This window comes from Amia ocellicauda, chromosome 11 (assembly GCF_036373705.1).
Source record: "Amia ocellicauda isolate fAmiCal2 chromosome 11, fAmiCal2.hap1, whole genome shotgun sequence".
In the NCBI taxonomy this organism is placed as follows: domain Eukaryota; kingdom Metazoa; phylum Chordata; class Actinopteri; order Amiiformes; family Amiidae; genus Amia; species Amia ocellicauda.
Window position 1 is genome coordinate 16,123,071 of NC_089860.1, and position 20,595 is coordinate 16,143,665.

The following is a 20,595-nucleotide window of genomic DNA, read 5'->3' on the forward strand; positions in this document are numbered from 1 at the left end:
TTTGAAAGTGATTGTTGTTGGTTTTATTGAGTTTGCAGTGTGAGGAGGAACACGTGATTTGAGCCGCTCTGTCTGGCGGTGAAGGCGGGTTTTCTAGTCTTCATGTCCCACGGCCAGGACCATCACAACGGCTGCAGGATCCTCTCAGTCTTTCTGCAATTATTGTGTGTGCGTGCGTTCGTGCGTGCGTGCGTGCCTGCGTGCGTGTGTGTGTGTGTGCGTGCGTGTGTGTGCGTGCACGTGTGTGCGTGCCTGCGTCTGTGTGCGTGTGTGCCTGCGTGTGTGTGTGTGTGTGTGTGTGTGTGTGTGTGTGTGTGCGTGCATGCGTGCTCGTGTGTGTGTGTGTGTGTGTGTGTGTGTGTGTGTGTGTGTGTGCGTGCATGCGTGCTCGTGTGTGTGTGTGTGTGTGCGTGTGTGTGTGTGTGTGTGTGTGCGCGTGTGAGGGGAGGAGGGGAGGGGGAGAGCTGATGTTCTGTGTTGCTCTCAATGTCTGTCTGTCTCTGTGTGTCACTCTCTTGCTCGTTTCCCCAGCGCTGGCACTAGAACCAGTCGGCCACGTAGTCAAAGTCTTTGAAGAGCTCTTGCTCCTCTTCAGTCAGGGCCCTGCGCTTGTGGGGCAGAGTGAACACAGGGGCCGCAGAGCCGCACAGGGCCTCACGCTCGCTGATTGTGGGGATGAAGGGAGGCGTCACTCTCTTAGCAAGCAGCGCTGGCCAGTCCACACTCTGAAATGAGAGAGAAGAAAAGAAGGATAAGGGGGTGCCGCCTTCATGGGACAGAGCCCTAAAACGGTTGTGTGCACCACGTACCCTGAAGAAGGGGTGGGCCTTGACGTCTTCCACTCCGCGCTCCCCGGCGCCCAGCCGCCACTCTGGGTCTTTCTCCAACAGCTGCAGATGATTCAAAACAAGAAGGAGAGGCACGTTATTCTCCAGCAATGGACTTAAAGCTGAAACGTGATGCAGGAGAGGAGTCCCGTCACATTTCAATAACAGTGGAATGCATTCATTATGGTTGGGAAGCAGGATACCGAGGCACAACTCGGGGGAAAAAACTTGGCACACGAACCCCTGTGAAGATGGAGGTGGCTTCTGTGGAGAGGTGGCTGGGGAACTGCACTGGGTCTCTGATGATGCTCTCAAACATGGCGTCCTCATCATTGCCAGTGAAGGGACGCTACGGGCACAAGGAGAAAGACAGGAGAGCGCTTGAAGGGTGACTCCAGACCGAGGCTTTGCATTATTCACAATCTTAGCCCAGGACTGCAAAAGCCACACGGACACCAATAGTGTAGACTGTACAACCAAATGGTCAATTCACACCTGAGACATGACTTATTAAAGCACATCAATTATAGAATAGGAAGTGAAATTCATCTGCGCTGTAACCGCAATCCTCCCGAGAACCAAACCTGGTGAACAAAGTGACAACGCAGGCGTGTGCTTTCGGTTCTGTGTGCACGAGAGAGCTGTAGAGATTAAACACTGGCTTGTGTTTCAGCTTTTGGAGCTACTAGTTTACATTTTCCATTAGATTGGTATTTGCAAAATCAACAGGTTTAATGAAGTTGTGTTACCCACCTTGCCGACGAGCATTTCATATAGCAGCACCCCCAGTGCCCACCAGTCCACAGCTCTGGTATATGTCTCCTCTGTAAGGGCTTCGGGGGCAATGAAGTCGGGTGTGCCAATGAATGTGCCGGTGACATCACTGGCACCCATGCCTGGCAAGAACAATGAAGAGGAGTCGGGAAAAACACACCGGAGTAAAAATGTAAATTATACATAGTGCTAAATGAGGAAATCAACACTATTGTTTTTGTAATGTACCTTCTTTGCATATCCCAAAGTCGGCGATTTTAACGAAGCCTTCTCTGTCCAGCAACAGGTTGTCCAGCTTCAGGTCCCTGCAATAAAAATACAGTATAATCACATGGTAGCAGAATAGAGAGAGGACATGCCCGGAACACGAGCACTGTCTCACTGTCAGCCATTAAAGGAAACACACACGTCTCACACTGTGTGCATTCAGGTTCATGTCTGCACTGATATTAGGACGTGGCTTCTCTTATGAGTCACAATCAATCATTTACAACATCTATGAGAAATTAAATTAAATGGGAGAATAGTTGAGGTGGGGTTTGATCTCGGTGACACTGTGCATGTTTTCTTGTGTGTATGTTGTAAAAAGTGCTGATGTGTGAGACCTTACCTGTGAGCTATCTTGTGGCTGTGTAGATGCTCCAGACCCAACACCACACAGGCAGCAGTAAATCTGTTCAAGAAAAGAGACCAACAACAAGAAAGCTCAGATAAAATATCATTTGCTATCAATTCTGATTATATAGGTACACAGTTCAACATCATTACTGTTGGCAGAGCGAGCTTCTCTACCAAGACGTCATGCAGCTCAGTGTTTCACTCACACGGCCCGGGGCTCAGGAAATGCGTCCGCGTCTGAATCCATCTTTAGGTCTCCGCCAACCACATACTCCATTTTGAGGCACACGTGCCCGCTGGTCTGGAAGGCGCCAAAGTAGTTCACCAGGAACGGGTGCTGCTCATTGTTTAACGTCTCAAAGACGCGCCTTTCGCACATGAGGCTGAAAGAGAAAAAAGACAGACAGCAGCTGAAAATACATTCATCAACAGCTTGGACAAAGACGTCCACAGATGCAACAACATGGCAGCTTTTCTGCAGAGTAAGACAGTTAAAAAAGTCAATGATGACCTTTGTGGGCTAATGTGGTCCCTTGGTCTAAAGCATTAAAACCATGAGGAGGTTTATTTATCTTTGCTCTGCTGAGAAACCCAGAAGCATCACTAGAGACAAAAGAAAGCCATACCTGCCAAAATCTTCACTGCCTAGATAGTCTGCCTTCTTCAGTGCTTTAATGGCGTACTTCTCTCCAGTGTCTCTGGCCTCGGCAAGCAGCACCTGTCAAAGCAAGACAGATTCAAGACGGGCAAACTCCGCTCTCGAGCCCAGGAGCAACACTCACAACACAAGCATTTAGAAATATGTCCTCACTAATTGCACTTACAAGTCACAGACAATGTTTCTGTTACAGGTTAGAAAGTGGACGTCAGTTCTAAAGTGTCCACAAATATGTTTTTGGAAAACTGGTGTCGAGCAAATATCTATTCTCCACATCCTCGACTGAATTACCGATCGCTTGGAGCCGCCCCACATTATAATGACCATGACCATGACTCGGGTCACTGGGATATACCTTTCCAAATGTCCCCTGCCCCAGGACAGCAAGGCACTGAAAGTCGCTGGTGTCGGCTTCGACGTGGCAGGGGTCGTCTTCGATATCCCAGAGGTCAGCTTCGACGTGGCTGGCGTCGGCTTCGACGAGGCAGGGGTCGTCATCGATGTCCCAGAGGTCGGCTTCAACGTGGCTGGCGTCGGCATCGACGTCCCAGAGGTCGGCATCGACATGGCAGGCGTCGGCATCGACGTGGCAGGCGTCGGCATCGACGTGGCAGGCGTCGGCATCGACGTGCCAGAGGTCGGCATCAACGTGGCAGGGGTCGTCATCGATGTCCCAGAGGTCGGCTTCGACGTGGCAGGCGTCGGCATCGACATGGCAGGGGTCGGCATCGATGTCCCAGAGGTCGGCTTCGACGTGGCAGGCGTCGGCATCGACGTGGCAGGGGTCGGCATCGACGTGCCAGGGGTCGGCATCGACTTGGCAGGCGTCGGCTTCCACGTGGCAGACGTCGGCATCGACGTGGCAGGCGTCGGCATCGACGTGGTTGACGTCGGCATCGACGTGGTTGACGTCGGCAGAGACGTGGCTGGCGTCGGCTGAGGCGTGGCTGTCGTCGGGTTGGTTCTTCCGTGACAGCCACCACCACCAGCCTATGACCGCCAGCAGTCCAGGTAATGCGTAGGGCAGGAATGACCTAAACCCCATCTTAGCCGGAATCTCTGTCTCTGGGGGAGTCTGAGGCCCGATGGCACCCCACCGGGCCTCTGTCTCTCTCTCTGTCTCTCTGTCTGTCTCTGTGTCTGTCTGTCTCTCACTCCTTATCAGAACAGAAACTCAGAGAACCGATAACAATATAGAAAGGCTTTCGCTACGTAGAGGATAGTGGATTGTCTAACAATGTTTGCACAAAGTCAAAACACGTCCGTTCTCTCTCAGGTAAGCACAGCAGTGGAATGCTTGGCATAAGGAAGGTGGTTTAGAACTCTGGAACCACTGTGATGTCACACTGGCCAGATGATCATCATACGCAATGCTTGTATTGATGGGTGGGGGGGGGGGGTTGGCGATTTGTCTAAGTGCCCAATAACCCCGTGGTCCTAAAGCCTGCGAGTTAGTTCATCTGCTTATCGATGGATTTAAAGTTTCTTATCAAATATAGGGGGGCTAAAGCCGCACTGAATAGGGTCTGACTTGTCCTCTATACATGCATATATGTATGTATATATGTATGTATGTAGTATTGGTAAATAAATCATTCTGACCCATTGAGGTCTGTAAATAGGTTGTGGGATTGACGTCTGTATTAAAGGCTCCAGTGAAATGCTGGGAAGTTACCAAGAGTGCATGTTTCGTATTTGAAAACGCACTGAAAACAGCACACATAGGTTTGACTGCCTATATCTCCAAATCCTAGACTGGGGCCCGGATTAAATCTAAAGTTTGACCCCCCTGCTAATAGCAAACTACAAACCTGTACATTATAGTGGTTATATTTATGATTAGAAGAAAGTGGCATCTAAAAATGAAACCGCAACCAGTACAGTTGTCTAGTTCTGTATTAGCGGGTGGGTCAAAGTTTTGATTTAATCCCAGCCTGGGATTCTAAAATCCTGAATACACTTTCTTTAAAATAACCTAATATAAAAAATAAAAGTGGAATGGCAGCTAATATACACTCACCTAAAGGATTATTAGGAACACCATACTAATACTGTGTTTGACCCCCTTTCGCCTTCAGAACTGCCTTAATTCTACGTGGCATTGATTCAACAAGGTGCTGAAAGCATTCTTTAGAAATGTTGGCCCATATTGATAGGATAGCATCTTGCAGTTGATGGAGATTTGTGGGATGCACATCCAGGGCACGAAGCTCCCGTTCCACCACATCCCAAAGATGCTCTATTGGGTTGAGATCTGGTGACTGTGGGGGCCAGTTTAGTACAGTGAACTCATTGTCATGTTCAATAAACCAATTTGAAATGATTCGACCTTTGTGACATGGTGCATTATCCTGCTGGAAGTAGCCATCAGAGGATGGGTACATGGTGGTCATAAAGGGATGGACATGGTCAGAAACAATGCTCAGGTAGGCCGTGGCATTTAAACGATGCCCAATTGGCACTAAGGGGCCTAAAGTGTGCCAAGAAAACATCCCCCACACCATTACACCACCACCACCAGCCTGCACAGTGGTAACAAGGCATGATGGATCCATGTTCTCATTCTGTTTACACCAAATTCTGACTCTACCATCTGAATGTCTCAACAGAAATCGAGACTCATCAGACCAGGCAACATTTTTCCAGTCTTCAACTGTCCAATTTTGGTGAGCTTGTGCAAATTGTAGCCTCTTTTTCCTATTTGTAGTGGAGATGAGTGGTACCCGGTGGGGACTTCTGCTGTTGTAGCCCATCCGCCTCAAGGTTGTACGTATTGTGGATTCACAAATGCTTTGCTGCATACCTCGGTTGTAACGAGTGGTTATTTCAGTCAAAGTTGCTCTTCTATCAGCTTGAATCAGTCGGCCCATTCTCCTCTGACCTCTAGCATCAACAAGGCATTTTCGCCCACAGGACTGCCGCTTACTGGATGTTTTTCCCTTTTCACACCATTCTTTGTAAACCCTAGAAATGGTTGTGCGTGAAAATCCCAGTAACTGAGCAGATTGTGAAATACTCAGACCGGCCCGTCTGGCACCAACAACCATGCCACGCTCAAAATTGCTTAAATCACCTTTCTTTCCCATTCAGACATTCAGTTTGGAGTTCAGGAGATTGTCTTGACCAGGACCACACCCCTAAATGCATTGAAGCAACTGCCATGTGATTGGTTGGTTAGATAATTGCATTAATGAGAAATTGAACAGGTGTTCCTAATAATCCTTTAGGTGAGTGTATATCTAAAAAAATTTGAAGTATGCAAAGCAAATAAAGAGTTAATCAGTTAATTATCATAATGCTGATGTCTTTATTGCTGTTAGTTGTTCTTTAATATTATTTATTACTTCTATGCAGACACTTTATTAAGGTTGATTTACAATTGTTTCAATATATCACATTATTTTACATACAGTTTCCCATTTACTCAGTTTATTTTTTCAGATAAGGTTGAACTTGCAATGTACATAAATGTAGATGACAGTGTGTTTTGTTATATATATATAAATAGGTTTACATTGCATTTTTGTTTTGTTTATTTATGTATTTATTTATTTAACTATATCATGTCATATTTAAATTACAATACAGTCTCCTAGCATAATACAATCTGTGACATATAACACAGGGCTCCCATTTGGACTGATGACGCAAGTGTGATAAGACTTGTTTGATGTGCCCTTTAGGAATTATTTCAAATCCTGGTGCACACACACACATGAAATGCACATGCATCTAGTATTGAATATTTACATACATACATATGAAACACTCACACACATACACACACATATGAAACACTCACACATAGATTAAACACTTTTCTTATTAGTTGTACAGTGAGGGAAAAAAGTATTTGATCCCTTGCTGATTTTGTATGTTTGCCCACTGACAAAGAAATGATCAGTCTATAATTGTAATGGTAGGTGTATTTTAACAGTGAGAGACAACAAAAAAATCCAGAAAAACGCATTTCAAAAAAGTTATACATTGATTTGCATGTTAATGAGGGAAATAAGTATTTGATCCCCTATCAATCAGCAAGATTTCTGGCTCCCCAGGTGTCTTTTATACAGGTAACGAGCTGAGATTAGGGGCACTCTCTTAAAGGGAGTGATCCTAATCTCAGCTCGTTACCTGTATAAAAGACACCTGTCCACAGAAGCAATCAATCAATCACATTCCAAACTCTCCACCATGTCCAAGACCAAAGAGCTGACCAAGGATGTCAGGGACAAGATTGTAGACCTACACAAGGCTGGAATGGGCTACAAGACCATCGCCAAGCAGCTTGGTGAGAAGGTGACAACAGTTGGTGCGATTATTCGCAAATGGAAGAAACACAAAATAACTGTCAGTCTCCCTCGGTCTGGGGCTCAATGCAAGATCTCACCTTGTGGAGTTTCAATGATCATGAGAACGGTGAGGAATCAGCCCAGAACTACACGGGAGGATCTTGTTAATGATCTCAAGGCAGCTGGGACCATAGTCACCAAGAAAACAATTGGTAACACACTACGCCGTGAAGGACTGTAATCCTGCAGCGCCCGCAAGGTCCCCCTGCTCAAGAAAGCACATGTACAGGCCTGTCTGAAGTTTGCCAATGCACATCTGAATGATTCAGAGGAGAACTGGGTGAATGTGTTGTGGTCAGATGATACCAAAATCGAGCTCTTTGGTATCAACTCAACTCGCCGTGTTTGGAGGAGGAGGAATGACCCCAAGAACACCATCCCCACCGTCAAACATGGAGGTGGAAACATTATGCTTTGGGGGTGTTTTTCTGCTAAGGGGACAGGACAACTGCACCGCATCAAAGGGACGATGGACGGGGCCATGTACCGTCAAATCTTGGGTGAGAACCTCCTTCCCTCAGCCAGGGCATTGAAAATGGGTCGTGGATGGGTATTCCAGCATGACAATGACCCAAAACACACAGCCAAGGCAACAAAGGAGTGGCTCAAGAAGAAGCACATTAAGGTCCTGGAGTGGCCTAGCCAGTCTCCAGACCTTAATCCCATAGAGCTGAAGGTTCAAGTTGCCAAATGTCAGCCTCGAAACCATAATGACTTGGAGAGGATCTGCAAAGAGGAGTGGGACAAAGTCCATCCTGAGATGTGTGCAAACCTGGTGGCCAACTACAAGAAACGTCTGACCTCTGTGATTGCCAACAAGGGTTTTGCCACCAAGTACTAAGTCGAAGGGGTCAAATACTTATTTCCCTCATTAACATGCAAATCAATGGATAACTTTTTTGAAATGCGTTTTTCTGGATTTTTTTGTTGTTATTCTGTCTCTCACTGTTAAAATACACCTACCATTAAAATTATAGACTGATCATTTCTTTGTCAGTGGGCAAACGTACAAAATCAGCAGGGGATCAAATACTTTTTTCCCTCACTGTAGCTGCCACAGCTCAACCTACAGCTCTGTTGCCAGAACCGAAACGGAACCAACTAAGTCTTTGCCGGCAACAGAAGAGTTAAACTGGGAGAAGGAGATTGAGCCGTACGAAGAATTATTTTAAAGGACTTTTAAATAAGGAACTTTACAAACTGCGCATGCCTGCCTGTACCCATCTGATCAGTGGAGTTTTACAGCTGGACAATTGACTAAGTCGACTGAATACGAAAGTGTCAGTCATTTAAATAGCTATTGAGTCTTAAGAAACATGACCCTTGGAACCAAACAGGGCCCTGCTTTCCTCAAAGACTTTGTCTTCAATTAACTACGGTGGAAACCCTGCTTACAAAGAAGATTTTGTGCACAACCTTGGAGCTTTCAAACCAGTGGAAAATCTGTTTGGAAAAGACTCTACTTTCGCGAAACCCCAACTTCCAGGAGCATCGACTGAGTGGAAGTTCTTGGACAAAGCCGAACCGGACTGCCTTTGTTCCAAACCACACGGACCTCGTGCCGTGTGCTGTTATCTGAGCCCGAAGCCAGAGAGGCCTCTCTGCGACGAAGTTCAGATAAGTTTAACAGTTTGGAGTTTATTATTCATGACATTTGAGAAATCAATTAGAAATGTTATTCTGTGAGTTATAAACTTTAGAATGTGTAATATCATTTAGTATTTTCTTAAATATAAATGTGTGTTGCATTAAACTGTTTTGTTTGACAATTTTAGAAATAAAATCTGTCAACGCCGAGAAATATCTTCTCATTCCTGTTTAACTGTTTAATCTGAAATTGACAGGTTAATAGACACTATTAAAGGTGGCCCTGCCTATTCTTAATCATTGAATAGTAATCAGTTAGGGAGAATTGTGGTAAGAAGAAATGATAGGATTTTTCTCGGCACCCAAACGTAAATGAGACTGATATATATAACGAGAAGTTATTTGACTTAAATACTAATCTGCGTAGTTATTTAATGTCCAACTAACAATACTAATGAGAGACTCACCTTCGTCTTACTAACTGGTAATGTAGTCAATGTGTTTGTAATTTTGTGTAACGTTTTGTGTGTTATCATATGCCATTCCATGGTCTTTGATTTGGTCACGGAAGTGATTTGACTTTGATTTGTTGATCTTGAGTGAATTTTAATTAGTTTTTCCCTTTTGTATAACTAGTGTAGTGTTGCATTTTATCTTTGTTCTTAATAAATTTGACCATTTATATCTTAGGAATTGGTGTCTGCGTCCAATTATTACGGAAATTAAGTTCTACAAGATTCCAGGATTCATGATAAGGTGATACTATAAATTCACTTCTTTGAACTGAAATGTATAAGTGTACCTTACGCTACATATGGATGCAATGTGAAACAAATTCTCTATTTCCTTAAAGGAAAAAATACAAAGCCCACAACAACATGACTTATGCAATAATGCTGCTTCCTTTTATTTAGTGAAACTCTTTTAAATTTAAAAATATATATTTAAGCAGCATTTTAACATTCAAAATGAATACTGAAATATCACTGAAAGTACAACTGTGCAAAATTCAAATCACAACATTTAGTTAACACAATACACAATATATATATAATGTAACTCAACTTATTCAATAGCCTAATAGTTTAGCAATGTGAGCTGCACCGAAAATGCCTTAACATTAGCGTCCTTGTGGCAACATTTTCTGGTCATAACAGCGAAATACAAAATGTATTAGACTATCTATGTAACTAATTTATACAATCTAAATCTAAACGATTTACTTTTCCACATTTCCAAACCACACTCAACACTCAGACTGCCGTCTGCATTCAGAAACACACTGTGTGCTCGAGTTCAGTCAATACAAAATAAATGGCTGCTGCTAGCTTAATAATATTCATGTGTTTGTTGCTCCTCTTCCCTTTTCTGTCATTGCTAGTGTCGCACAAGGGTGTTTGTCTTTTAGGTGGGTTAACATACCAGCTGTAGATTTGTGGTAGTTTAATTGCACTGCACATATTATACACTTAAAAGTGTTTTCGTCTCTGTGAGGAAGCCATTGGTCGTGTTTTTGTAGCGCAGATTTCCGCAGACATGCGCAGATCTGCAGAATTCCACCGATTGTGCTTATATGGAATTTGTCAAAAAAATATTATAATCCTAGAATACTTTGATCCAGTTCATTATAAAGTCAGTAATTAAGACTATGAAAAGTCATTATTTTTCCACATCCTTAACCTGCAGGAACCTTGCTCTAATCTGACTGTTATTCCCCCTGCCCTGAGAAAATATGTATTTTCGGTTCCCCTTTAAGGCAAAGTTTCAGACTAGATTTGTCGGTGGATCATATTGGATTACAACATCTATTATTTCTGATATCCGATCCAGTGTCTTTGGCCTGTATCGGACCGATATCGATATGGATTATCGGATCGGCGCAACTCAACCAAGACGTTAGCAGCAGATCCTTTAAGTCCTGTAAGCTCCGAGGTGGGGCCTCCATGGATCGGACTTGTTTGTCCAGCACATCCCAAAGATGCTCGATTGGATTGAGATCTGGGGAATTTGGAGGCCAATTCAACACCTTGAACTTGTGATTCATCAGACGAGGCCACCTTCTTCCATTGCTCCATGGTCCAGTTCTGATGCTCACGTGCCCATTGTAGGTGCTTTCGGCAGTGGACAGGGGTCAGCATGGGCACCCTGACTGGTCTGCGGCTACGCAGCCCCATACGCAACAAACTGCGATGCACTGTGTGTTCTGACACCTTTCTATCAGAACCAGCATTCACTTTTTCAGCAATTTGAGCAACAGTAGCTCCCCACATGCATCAATGAGCCTTGGCCGCCCATGACCCTGTCGCCGGTTCACCGCTTTTCCTTCCTTGGAGCACTTTTGATAGGTACCGACCACTGCAGACCGGGAACACCCCACAAGAGCTGCAGTTTTGAAGATGCTCTGACCCAGTCGTCTAGCCATCACAATTTGGCCCTTGTCAAAGTTGCTGGTCAAACTATATATATAATTCTATACATTTTACTGTGTTTCTCTAAGAAAAGTATGCCCCGTTTCCACTGGCGGACGCGTCCGGCCTGGGATGCTTAAACGGGTGTTTCCACTGGCTAAGCATCCGGATGTGTCCGTTTCACGCCCATTAAGGAAATATCTCTTCTTCTGAAAGAGAATATGTGCGCTTGACTTGCAGAGAGACAGGGGAGAGATAAGATACATTATGTCGGAATATATAATCTCAAGTGCCGTGTGGGATCACAAAGAAATTACAGTTTTATTAGCAGCATGGAGTGAAATCCACATACAGAAACAATGACTGCCTACAGTTAATATCCGAGTGTATTAAAAACTTGGATTTCACAGGACCGGTGCAGTGCCCTGACTAGTTAAAAATAAACTGAAGGATAATAATTGGACCGGTAGCAGCCGATTTTATTAATATTTTATGAACAGCTGGACGGTGTTTCAGGCTGTTGTTTTGTGAATGGTGTGTAGGACAATCTGCCTGTGTTTGAAAGTTTGGGCTGTCTCCCTTCTTTCACACATCAGCCCCTTTTGGATCCAGCAATAAGTCCAGCGATACAGCCACTGCAGTGAGTTCCCCTTGCACTGCATGATGACATCATGGCTAAACTCCGCCTTAACTCCGCCTCATGCTGGACGCTGGAATCATTGAACTGGTCAGTGCCTCACCCTGGATCTCCAACCTTGTCATTGCAAAGAAGAAGTTGGGTGGCCTGTGAGTCTGCATTGACCTCTGTGAGGAGAATAAGTCTGTAATACCAGACAAATACCCTCTCCCCACCACTAAGAGCTCACAGCCAACTTCTATGGCTCTATGGTCTTCTCCAAACTTGACTTTTGGCAGGGTTATTTGCAGGTACCCCTCCACCCCAACAGCAGGGACCTCACCGTATTCGTCTCACACACGGGTGTGTTCATGTACACACGCATGCCGTTTAGTCTCAGTTCTGCACCAAGTTGCTTTCAAAAACTAATGTAATCTATCTTTGCCGAAATTCCCAGGGTAGCTGTCTACCTAGATGACATTGTGGTCCATGGGCCTAACGCTGACACCCACAATCAGTGCCTGCACAGGGTATTTTCCGCACTCCAGCAATACAAACTCACCCTCAATGGGGAGAAATGCGTGTTCACAGCCCCTGAAGTCGAGTTTGTCAGTTTTTGGCTGTCCGCTAAGGGCATTTCTCCACTTCAATCCAACGTGGATGCTGTACACCTCATACCTGAGCTGTCTTCTTTCCTAGGCACGATGGTTTATTATCTCTGGTTTCTGCTGTAATACTCAACCACAAAATCTCCTCTCCGTCAGTTGCTTAAAAAAGACACACCCTGGGTTTAGACCCCAGCCTGCAAGTGAGGCAGTGCATGTCCCGAAGAGCCAGCTCACCACTTCCTTTTATAAACCCACAAGTGAGACTCCTAGTGGGAGAAAAAGCTAAATGAAGGAATGTCAACAGAGAAAAAGATTTAAGGAGGGAGCAATGAAAGAGGATTGTGGTCACGTAGGGGAGGAGAGGAAGATAGGAGAGCACTTGGGTAAGAGAAATGAACAAAGGAGAATTGTTGTGAAGAGTGAGCAATGAGGAGGGCAAGGGTTATCACCACAAAGATGACTTTTTAGGGAGATAATGTCGTGGCTGTGGCCATTTCAGAAGACTCCACGTATGATGTCTCTCTCTCTTGTGCTACTAGTGGCGATGCACCGCAATCATCAACCGTTACCAGTTGCAAATTTAATCCATAAATACAGTCATAAAAATGTATACTGGTTGAATTTTTTCATCGCTTTAATAACAAATAGATACATTGGATACACTTAAGCAGTTAATATAGTTCTGTGGGATAAACATCATTGCAAAGTAGCTTTTCTCTGTTAATAATCCTTGTGATGGAGTGAACCCCTCTCCAATAAAATGACACTAATCATTGCTGGTTTAGTGTGATTTAGTGTTTTGAAGTTAGAAAACATTAAATGTTATTAATGGTAGTAATCTGTTGTGTTAAAAAGGGGAAAAAATATGGTTGGTATTAATTAATCATTTATGAACGTACATGTTGTGGAGGGAAAGGGGGAACTAAACTGGAGTTGTTAGGCTTGGTGTGTGAGCGGCCATGTTGGTGAAGGACAAGGTGGTTACAGAGGCCACTATGGAGAAGTGCAATATATGCTCCAATATATACATATCTTAATGCTAATTTAGGCCATTTAAAATATGGGAAACACTTTATAATACAGTACCCTTATTACAGTTTACTTACACTGTAATTGCACAGTAAAAATAGTGAATTGACCATGTAGTATGTGTTATTTACTTTACATATTCATTTAAAATGGTGCAAATCTTTGTGATATCACTGATGACCTTAAACTCATCCCTTGTTACAGTGTAAAAACATAAAAATGCATTACCACTCCAGTACATGTAACAACAAATAATAAATGCAGCATCAAGGACAGATTATCTTGGTGGTGGAATAACTGCCTGGCTGTGGTGTTTTAGGTATAAGAAGGAGAAACCACGGTGAATGCCTTAGGACTATATTTATTGCAAACTTATTAATAGTCATTGGCCGACATTACCGGAGCTTACTCTATACCCGCTCACAAGGTTTCTACTTCTGCCCATGGCAGGGACATAGATAGTGGATTATAACCATGGTGCAGTCTCCTCATTAGCACTACCTAGTGGTTGCCATATAAAGTCCGCCTAAGATACTATATCCCTTCCCCTCTGATAATACAAGTTTTACGTTATCACATTAGGATAACTAAAATCATTTTACACTAACAATGTTTCAGCAGTAAGCCCACGTAATAACCCATATAATCTATTATTACAATTCCCTTTTTTATTTATTTTAACAACACAACCTCTTTTAATCTTAAACTAGGGATTTCTGGGTAGACTACCATCCATCCCAGTGAGTTCCAGGGTGCATTCTAACCCTGTGGCTGGGGAACCCACTTCTAAGTGTAAGCTTTCAAATAAGCTGGAGGTCTCCTGCTCCGATCTTCTGACCTCAAGTTGCTGATCTGGTACCATTTCCAGCTGTGAGGAGGAAAGTCTGAACTGGTGGGAGTGTTCTCTTCCCCACACGGTGCTGCTGGCATTTCAACTGGTGTTGCTGAACACCAGTGACTGAAGTTTCTGGTGTAAACTGGTTCACCCTCCACTACACTCATGCCGATCATGGTTCTGCTTTTGTCTAAGTTGTCTGAGTTCGACTTGACCCCTGAAATCTGGGTGGATGAGATCAAGTGTGGATCTCACCACCATCTTCGGTATGCCATGCTGACTGAAGCTTTTTCTTAGACATGCAATGGTGATGGCTGATGTAACACTGTTGAGAGGATAGGCTTCAATCCACTTAGAATAAGCATCAACTAGGACCAGCAAACATCTTCCCTTTAAATGGTCCTGTATAATCAATATGCACTCTTCTCCAAGGCTTTTCTGGCCACTCCCAAGGATGTAAAGGCGTGACAGCTGGAAGGTTTCTATTCTCCTGACATACATGGTACGTCTTCACTAGTGTCTCAATTTCTGTATCGAGCTTAGGCCACCACACGTTACTTCGGGAGAGTCCCTTCATTCTGCCGATCCCAGGATGAGACTGATGTAGTTGTTTCAGCACAGCTGCTCTGCCTGGTGGAGGAATGATTGCTCTGGCAGCCCACAACACACATCCTTCTTGTGTGCTGATTTCCTGTTCTGTTGCCTGGTCTGATGAGTCTCGATTTCTGTTGAGACATTCAGATGGTAGAGTCAGAATTTGGCGTAAACAGAATGAGAACATGGATCCATCATGCCTTGTTACCACTGTGCAGGCTGGTGGTGGTGGTGTAATGGTGTGGGGGATGTTTTCTTGGCACACTTTAGGCCCCTTAGTGCCAATTGGGCATCGTTTAAATGCCACGGCCTACCTGAGCATTGTTTCTGACCATGTCCATCCCTTTATGACCACCATGTACCCATCCTCTGATGGCTACTTCCAGCAGGATAATGCACCATGTCACAAAGGTCCAATCATTTCAAATTGGTTTCTTGAACATGACAATGAGTTCACTGTACTAAACTGGCCCCCACAGTCACCAGATCTCAACCCAATAGAGCATCTTTGGGATGTGGTGGAACGGGAGCTTCGTGCCCTGGATGTGCATCCCACAAATCTCCATCAACTGCAAGATGCTATCCTATCAATATGGGCCAACATTTCTAAAGAATGCTTTCAGCACCTTGTTGAATCAATGCCACGTAGAATTAAGGCAGTTCTGAAGGCGAAAGGGGGTCAAACACATTATTAGTATAATGTTCCTAATAATCCTTTAGGTGAGTGTATATATATACACACTACCGTTCAAAAGTTTGGGGTCACTTAGAAATGTCCTTGTTTTCAAAAGAAAAGCAATTTTTATATCCATTAAAATAACATAAAATTGATCAGAAATACAGTGTAGACATTGTTAATGTTGTAAATGACTATTGTAGCTGGAAATGCCTGATTTGTAATGGAATATCTACATAGGCGTAGAGGTCCATTATCAGCAACCATCAGTCCTCTGTTCCAATGGCACGTTGTGTTTGCTAATCCAAGTTTATCAATTTAAAAAGCTAATTGACAACTAGATGACTGAGGTCTGCAAGGCTGTAATTGCTGCAAATGGAGGATTCTTTGACGAAATCAAAGTTTGAAGGACAAAATTTTTATTTCAATTAAAAATCATTATTTCTAATCTTGTCAATGACTATATTTCATATTCATTTTGTCATTTTGCTATATCTCCAATTCAAACTCATATCATGTATGTTTTCATGGAAAACAAGGACATTTCTAAGTGACCCCAAACTTTTGAATGGTAGTGTATATATTGTGTGTATATATATATATATATATATATATATATATACACACACTGATCAGCCATAACATTATGACCACAGGTACAGTGAATGACACTGATAATCCCGTTATCATGGCACCTGTCAGTGGGTGGGATATATTAGGCAGCAAGTGTACATTTTGTCCTCAAAGTTGATGTGTTAGAAGCAGGAAAAATGGGCAAGTGTAAGGATCTGAGCGACTTTGACAAGGGCCAAATTGTGATGGCTAGACGACTGGGTCAGAGCATCTCCAAAACTGCAGCTCTTGTGGGGTGTTCCCGGTCTGCGGTGGTCGGTACCTATCAAAAGTGGTCCAAGGAAGGAAAAGCGGTGAACCAGCGACAGGGTCATGTGTGGCCAAGGATCATTGATGCACGTGGGGAACAAAGGCTGGCCCGTGTGGTCCGATCCAACAGACGAGCTACTGGAATAAGGTGACCTGGTCTGATGAATCAAGAGTTGAAGGTGTTGACTTGGCCTCCAAATCAAATTCCCTAGATCTCAATCCAATAGAGCATCTGTGGGATGTGATGGACAAACAAGTCCGATCCATGGAGGCCCCACCTTGCAACTTACAGGACTTAAAGGATCTGCTGCTAACGTCTTGGTGCCAGATACCACAGCACACCTTCAGAGGTCTAGTAGAGTCCATGCCTCGGCGGGTCAGGGCTGTTTTGGTGGCAAAAGTGGTACCTACACATTATTAGGCAGGATGGATGATCAGTGTATATATATATATATATATATATATATATTTTTTATTTCTAATAAGAAAAGTGTGTGTTTAATCTATGTGTGAGTGTTTCATATGTGTTTGTGAACATTTCATATTAAATTGTGTGTTTCATATGCATATGTGTGAGCGTTTCATGTGTGTGTATGTGTGTTTCATATGTATGTATGTAAATATTCAATACTAGATACATGTGCATTTCATATGTGTGTGTGCACCAGGATTTGAAATAATTCCTAAAGGGCACATCAAACAAGTCTTATCACACTTGCGTCATCAGCCCAAATGGGTGCCCTGTGTTATATGTCACAGATTGTATTATGCTAGGAGACTGTATTGTAATTTAATATGACATGATATAGTTAAATAAATAAATAAATAAACAAATAAACAAACAAACAAAACAAAAATGCAATGTAAACCTATTTGGAAGAAAGTGGATCAGTATTAAGCCAATTTCAACATACTGACTGCTTAGATGAAGTAAATATGTTTTGTTATTGTATGCTAATTAATAATGGAGGCACAAGTTTTGTTTTCATTTCGGAAGTGTAAGTGTTTGTGGGGGGAGGATGCACCCCCTGAATATTATTGAGGGGTGAAATTGACGCTCCCTCAATATTGGTGGGAGTGGGGACAAGTCGCCTATGGACTTTTTTATTTGAGCCAGACATATAGTGTCCGGCCCATGCCGGTTAATTTCTGCCTGGACTGGAGGGAACTTCAAATGTAAGCCGCCCTGGAGAACATTTCAGTTAGACCTGATGATGATCTATGCAGGAAAGGTGTATTTCTCCTGTCTTTCCATGTTTTGTCAGAATTTAGTTTTTTCTGTAAAACATCCAGTTATCTTTCAAGTTGGAAGCACTGCCCAAGGGGGAGGGGTTTCTGCGCACTTCTGTAGGAACCCGATCGAACCGTCACTCTATCAAAGCTGCCATTGGCCCCTGAACTCGTCACTCAGAACAGATCCCTTCCACTTCCTGTTCTATACAACGTGACATCAGCGCAGGTTTGTCCTCTTTTGCTGTTTCGCTGGACTCAGGAACGTAAGCTCTCTGTGTCTGTGTTTGTAATAAACATTCAAACTGCATATTTCGGCTGGCTGGCTCACTTCATAGTGTTGTTCACAACCATTTTTTCGCTACACATCGTCTCTGTCTTGTGTGTTTAGTTATTATTGAAAGCTAATCCTGATTCTGTCCCGTCCGTGCACCGGAGGTCTGGCTGCGCATTCAGTTTCAGTTTCGTTCACAAGAAGAGCCTTTTAAAAATAATAGTCGTGTTTATATAGTGCTATATAAATTCTGACTGCTTGCTGTGTTGGTTTTTTGTCCACAGGGCTTTTTCCTCCACAGCAGGAGAGCTAGCAGCGGCAGTAAAATCCGAGGCCCGGCTGCCCAGCCTGAGCCTCGATGTGTCGTTAGAGATCTCGCCCGCGTGAGGTGCTCCTCCGCCGGCTTGCGCCCGCAGTACAGCCCGCAACTGCGGCTGTAGGAGATCTCGCTCTCAGTGTTCGCTGAGAACGAGCTCTGCTAGCCCTCCCGGTCTGTGCGTGCGTGCCTAGGTTTTAGATCCCGCTACGGCTGGTGGTCTACTACCCTCGGCCCCTGCGTCACCTGGTGTCCCCAGAAACCCCGGCACACACGGTGTGGTTAAGCCTATGGGCCTATGCAGCGCTTGAATCCAGCACCTGATGCGTGGTATACACAGTGTTCAGTCTGGCAACAGCATGTTGCTGTCACGCGATAAGTTTATATTGTATATTGTTCAGCTCAGCTACTCTGTTGACTAGCCAGCTGTGTATTATATTGTATTTTTCTCATTGGGTCTGTGGCCCCACTCCTATTGGATCAGGGATCCACTCCATGATATTGTGCGGAGGCCGCACAAGTGCTTGATTGCCCGCGCCAAACATTGTGCAAGTAGATTACGGACTCGCTCCTAGCTGCACTAGAAGAGCAGCTGGACTTACTCTTGTAAGCGGAGGGCGTAAGAGTTAACCTCTGTAGCCCCACTTTGTATATGCTGATTGCAGACAGTTCCCGGTAGAGCGTGACTACAGTCCTCGCTCCTGGACGGCTCAGGTGTGGCCCTACGGGATCCCTAAGGTTACTGTTTGAAGTTGTGTTGGGGTACAATTGCCCCCTATGTATTGTATATACCCACTGTATAACTGTTAGAAAATATAATAAACTTTCCAGTAAGTTACTAGTTAAAACTTGTTTTTATTAGGATTTCTCTGCTCAGACTTATCTGTGTGGCAGATAGAAACAATTTCTGCTGCCGTGGAAATTCTTTGGGTAACGAACCAAAATTATCTATTAATACATTCTTATTAGTACAGTGTGTCCTTGGTACCAACGCCTCCATGCTTAAACTAATTATAGAGAATACCTTATTAATTATCACTTCCCGTGTCTCGGAACTGCCCCGGACATACAGTGAGGGAAAAAAGTAATTGATCCCCTGCTGATTTTGTACGTTTGACCACTGACAAAGAAATGATCAGTCTATAATTTTAATGGTAGGTGTATTTTAACAGTGAGAGACAGAATAACAACAACAAAATCCAGAAAAACGCATTCAAAAAAGTTATAAATTGATTTGCATGTTAATGAGGGAAATAAGTATTTGATACCCTATCAATCAGCAAGATTTCTGGCTCCCAGGTATCTTTAATACAGGTCACAATCTGAGATTAGGAGCACTCTCTTTAAGGGAGTGCTCCTAATCTCAGCTCGTTACCTGTATAAAAGACACCTGTCCACAGAAGTAATCAATCAATCACATTCCTAACTCTCCACCATGGCCAAGACCAAAGAGCTGTCCAAGGATGTCAGGGACAAGATTGTAGACCCACACAAGGCTGGAATGGGCTACAAGACCATCACCAAGCATCTTGGTGAGAAGGTGACAACAGTTGGTGCGATTATTCGCAAATGGAAGAAACACAAAATAACTGTCAGTCTCCCTCGGTCTGGGGCTCCATGCAAGATCTCACCTCGTGGAGTTTCAATGATCATGAGAACGGTGAGGAATCAGCCCAGAACTACACGGGAGGATCTTGTTAATGATCTCAAGGCAGCTGGGACCATACTCACCAAGAAAACAATTGGTAACACACTACGCCATGAAGGACTGAAATCCTGCAGCGCCCGCAAGGTCTCCCTGCTCAAGAAAGCACATGTACAGGCCCGTCTGAAGTTTGCCAATGAACATCTGAATGATTCAGAGGAGAACAGGGTGAAAGTGTTGTGGTCAGATGAGACCAAAATCAAGCTCTTTGGCATCAACTCAACTCGCCGTGTTTGGAGGAGGAGGAATGACCCCAAGAACACCATCCCCACCGTCAAACATGGAGGTGGAAACATTATGCTTTGGGGGTGTTTTTCTGCTAAGGGGACAGGACAACTGCACTGCATCAAAGGGACGATGGACGGGGCCATGTACCGTCAAATCTTGGGTGAGAACCTCCTTCCCTCAGCCAGGGCATTGAAAATGGGTCGTGGATGGGTATTCCAGCATGACAATGACCCAAAACACACAGCCAAGGCAACAAAGGAGTGGCTCAAGAAGAAGCACATTAAGGTCCTGGAGTGGCCTAGCCAGTCTCCAGACCTTAATCCCATAGAAAATCTGTGGAGGGAGCTGAAGGTTCGAGTTTCCAAACGTCAGCCTCGA

General features: G+C 44.1%; 1 protein-coding gene across 1 annotated transcript; it reads right to left on the reverse strand.

Moving 5' to 3' along the window:
* Positions 1–4,251, reverse strand: LOC136763006 (serine/threonine-protein kinase N2). The gene is made up of 9 exons (XM_066716672.1): positions 3,233–4,251; positions 2,846–2,937; positions 2,426–2,602; positions 2,212–2,274; positions 1,830–1,906; positions 1,581–1,723; positions 1,069–1,176; positions 810–890; positions 1–725 (listed from the first exon to the last, which is right to left on the reverse strand). Exons 1-9 carry the CDS (start codon positions 3,920–3,922, stop codon positions 540–542), a joined length of 1,617 nt encoding a protein of 538 aa, XP_066572769.1. The 5' UTR covers positions 3,923–4,251; the 3' UTR covers positions 1–539.
* Between the last annotated feature and the right edge of the window lie 16,344 nt (positions 4,252–20,595).

Excerpts from the sequence above, each read along its gene's own strand:
- LOC136763006 (XM_066716672.1), bottom strand. The coding sequence starts at position 3,922 with ATGGGGTTTAGGTCATTCCTGCCCTACGCATTACCTGGACTGCTGGCG. Across the intron at positions 2,275-2,425 it reads TTTCCTGAGCCCCGGGCCGT|ATTTACTGCTGCCTGTGTGG; the intron begins GTGAGTGAAACA and ends TTTCTTGAACAG. Across the intron at positions 726-809 it reads AGGCCCACCCCTTCTTCAGG|AGTGTGGACTGGCCAGCGCT; the intron begins GTACGTGGTGCA and ends CTCTCATTTCAG.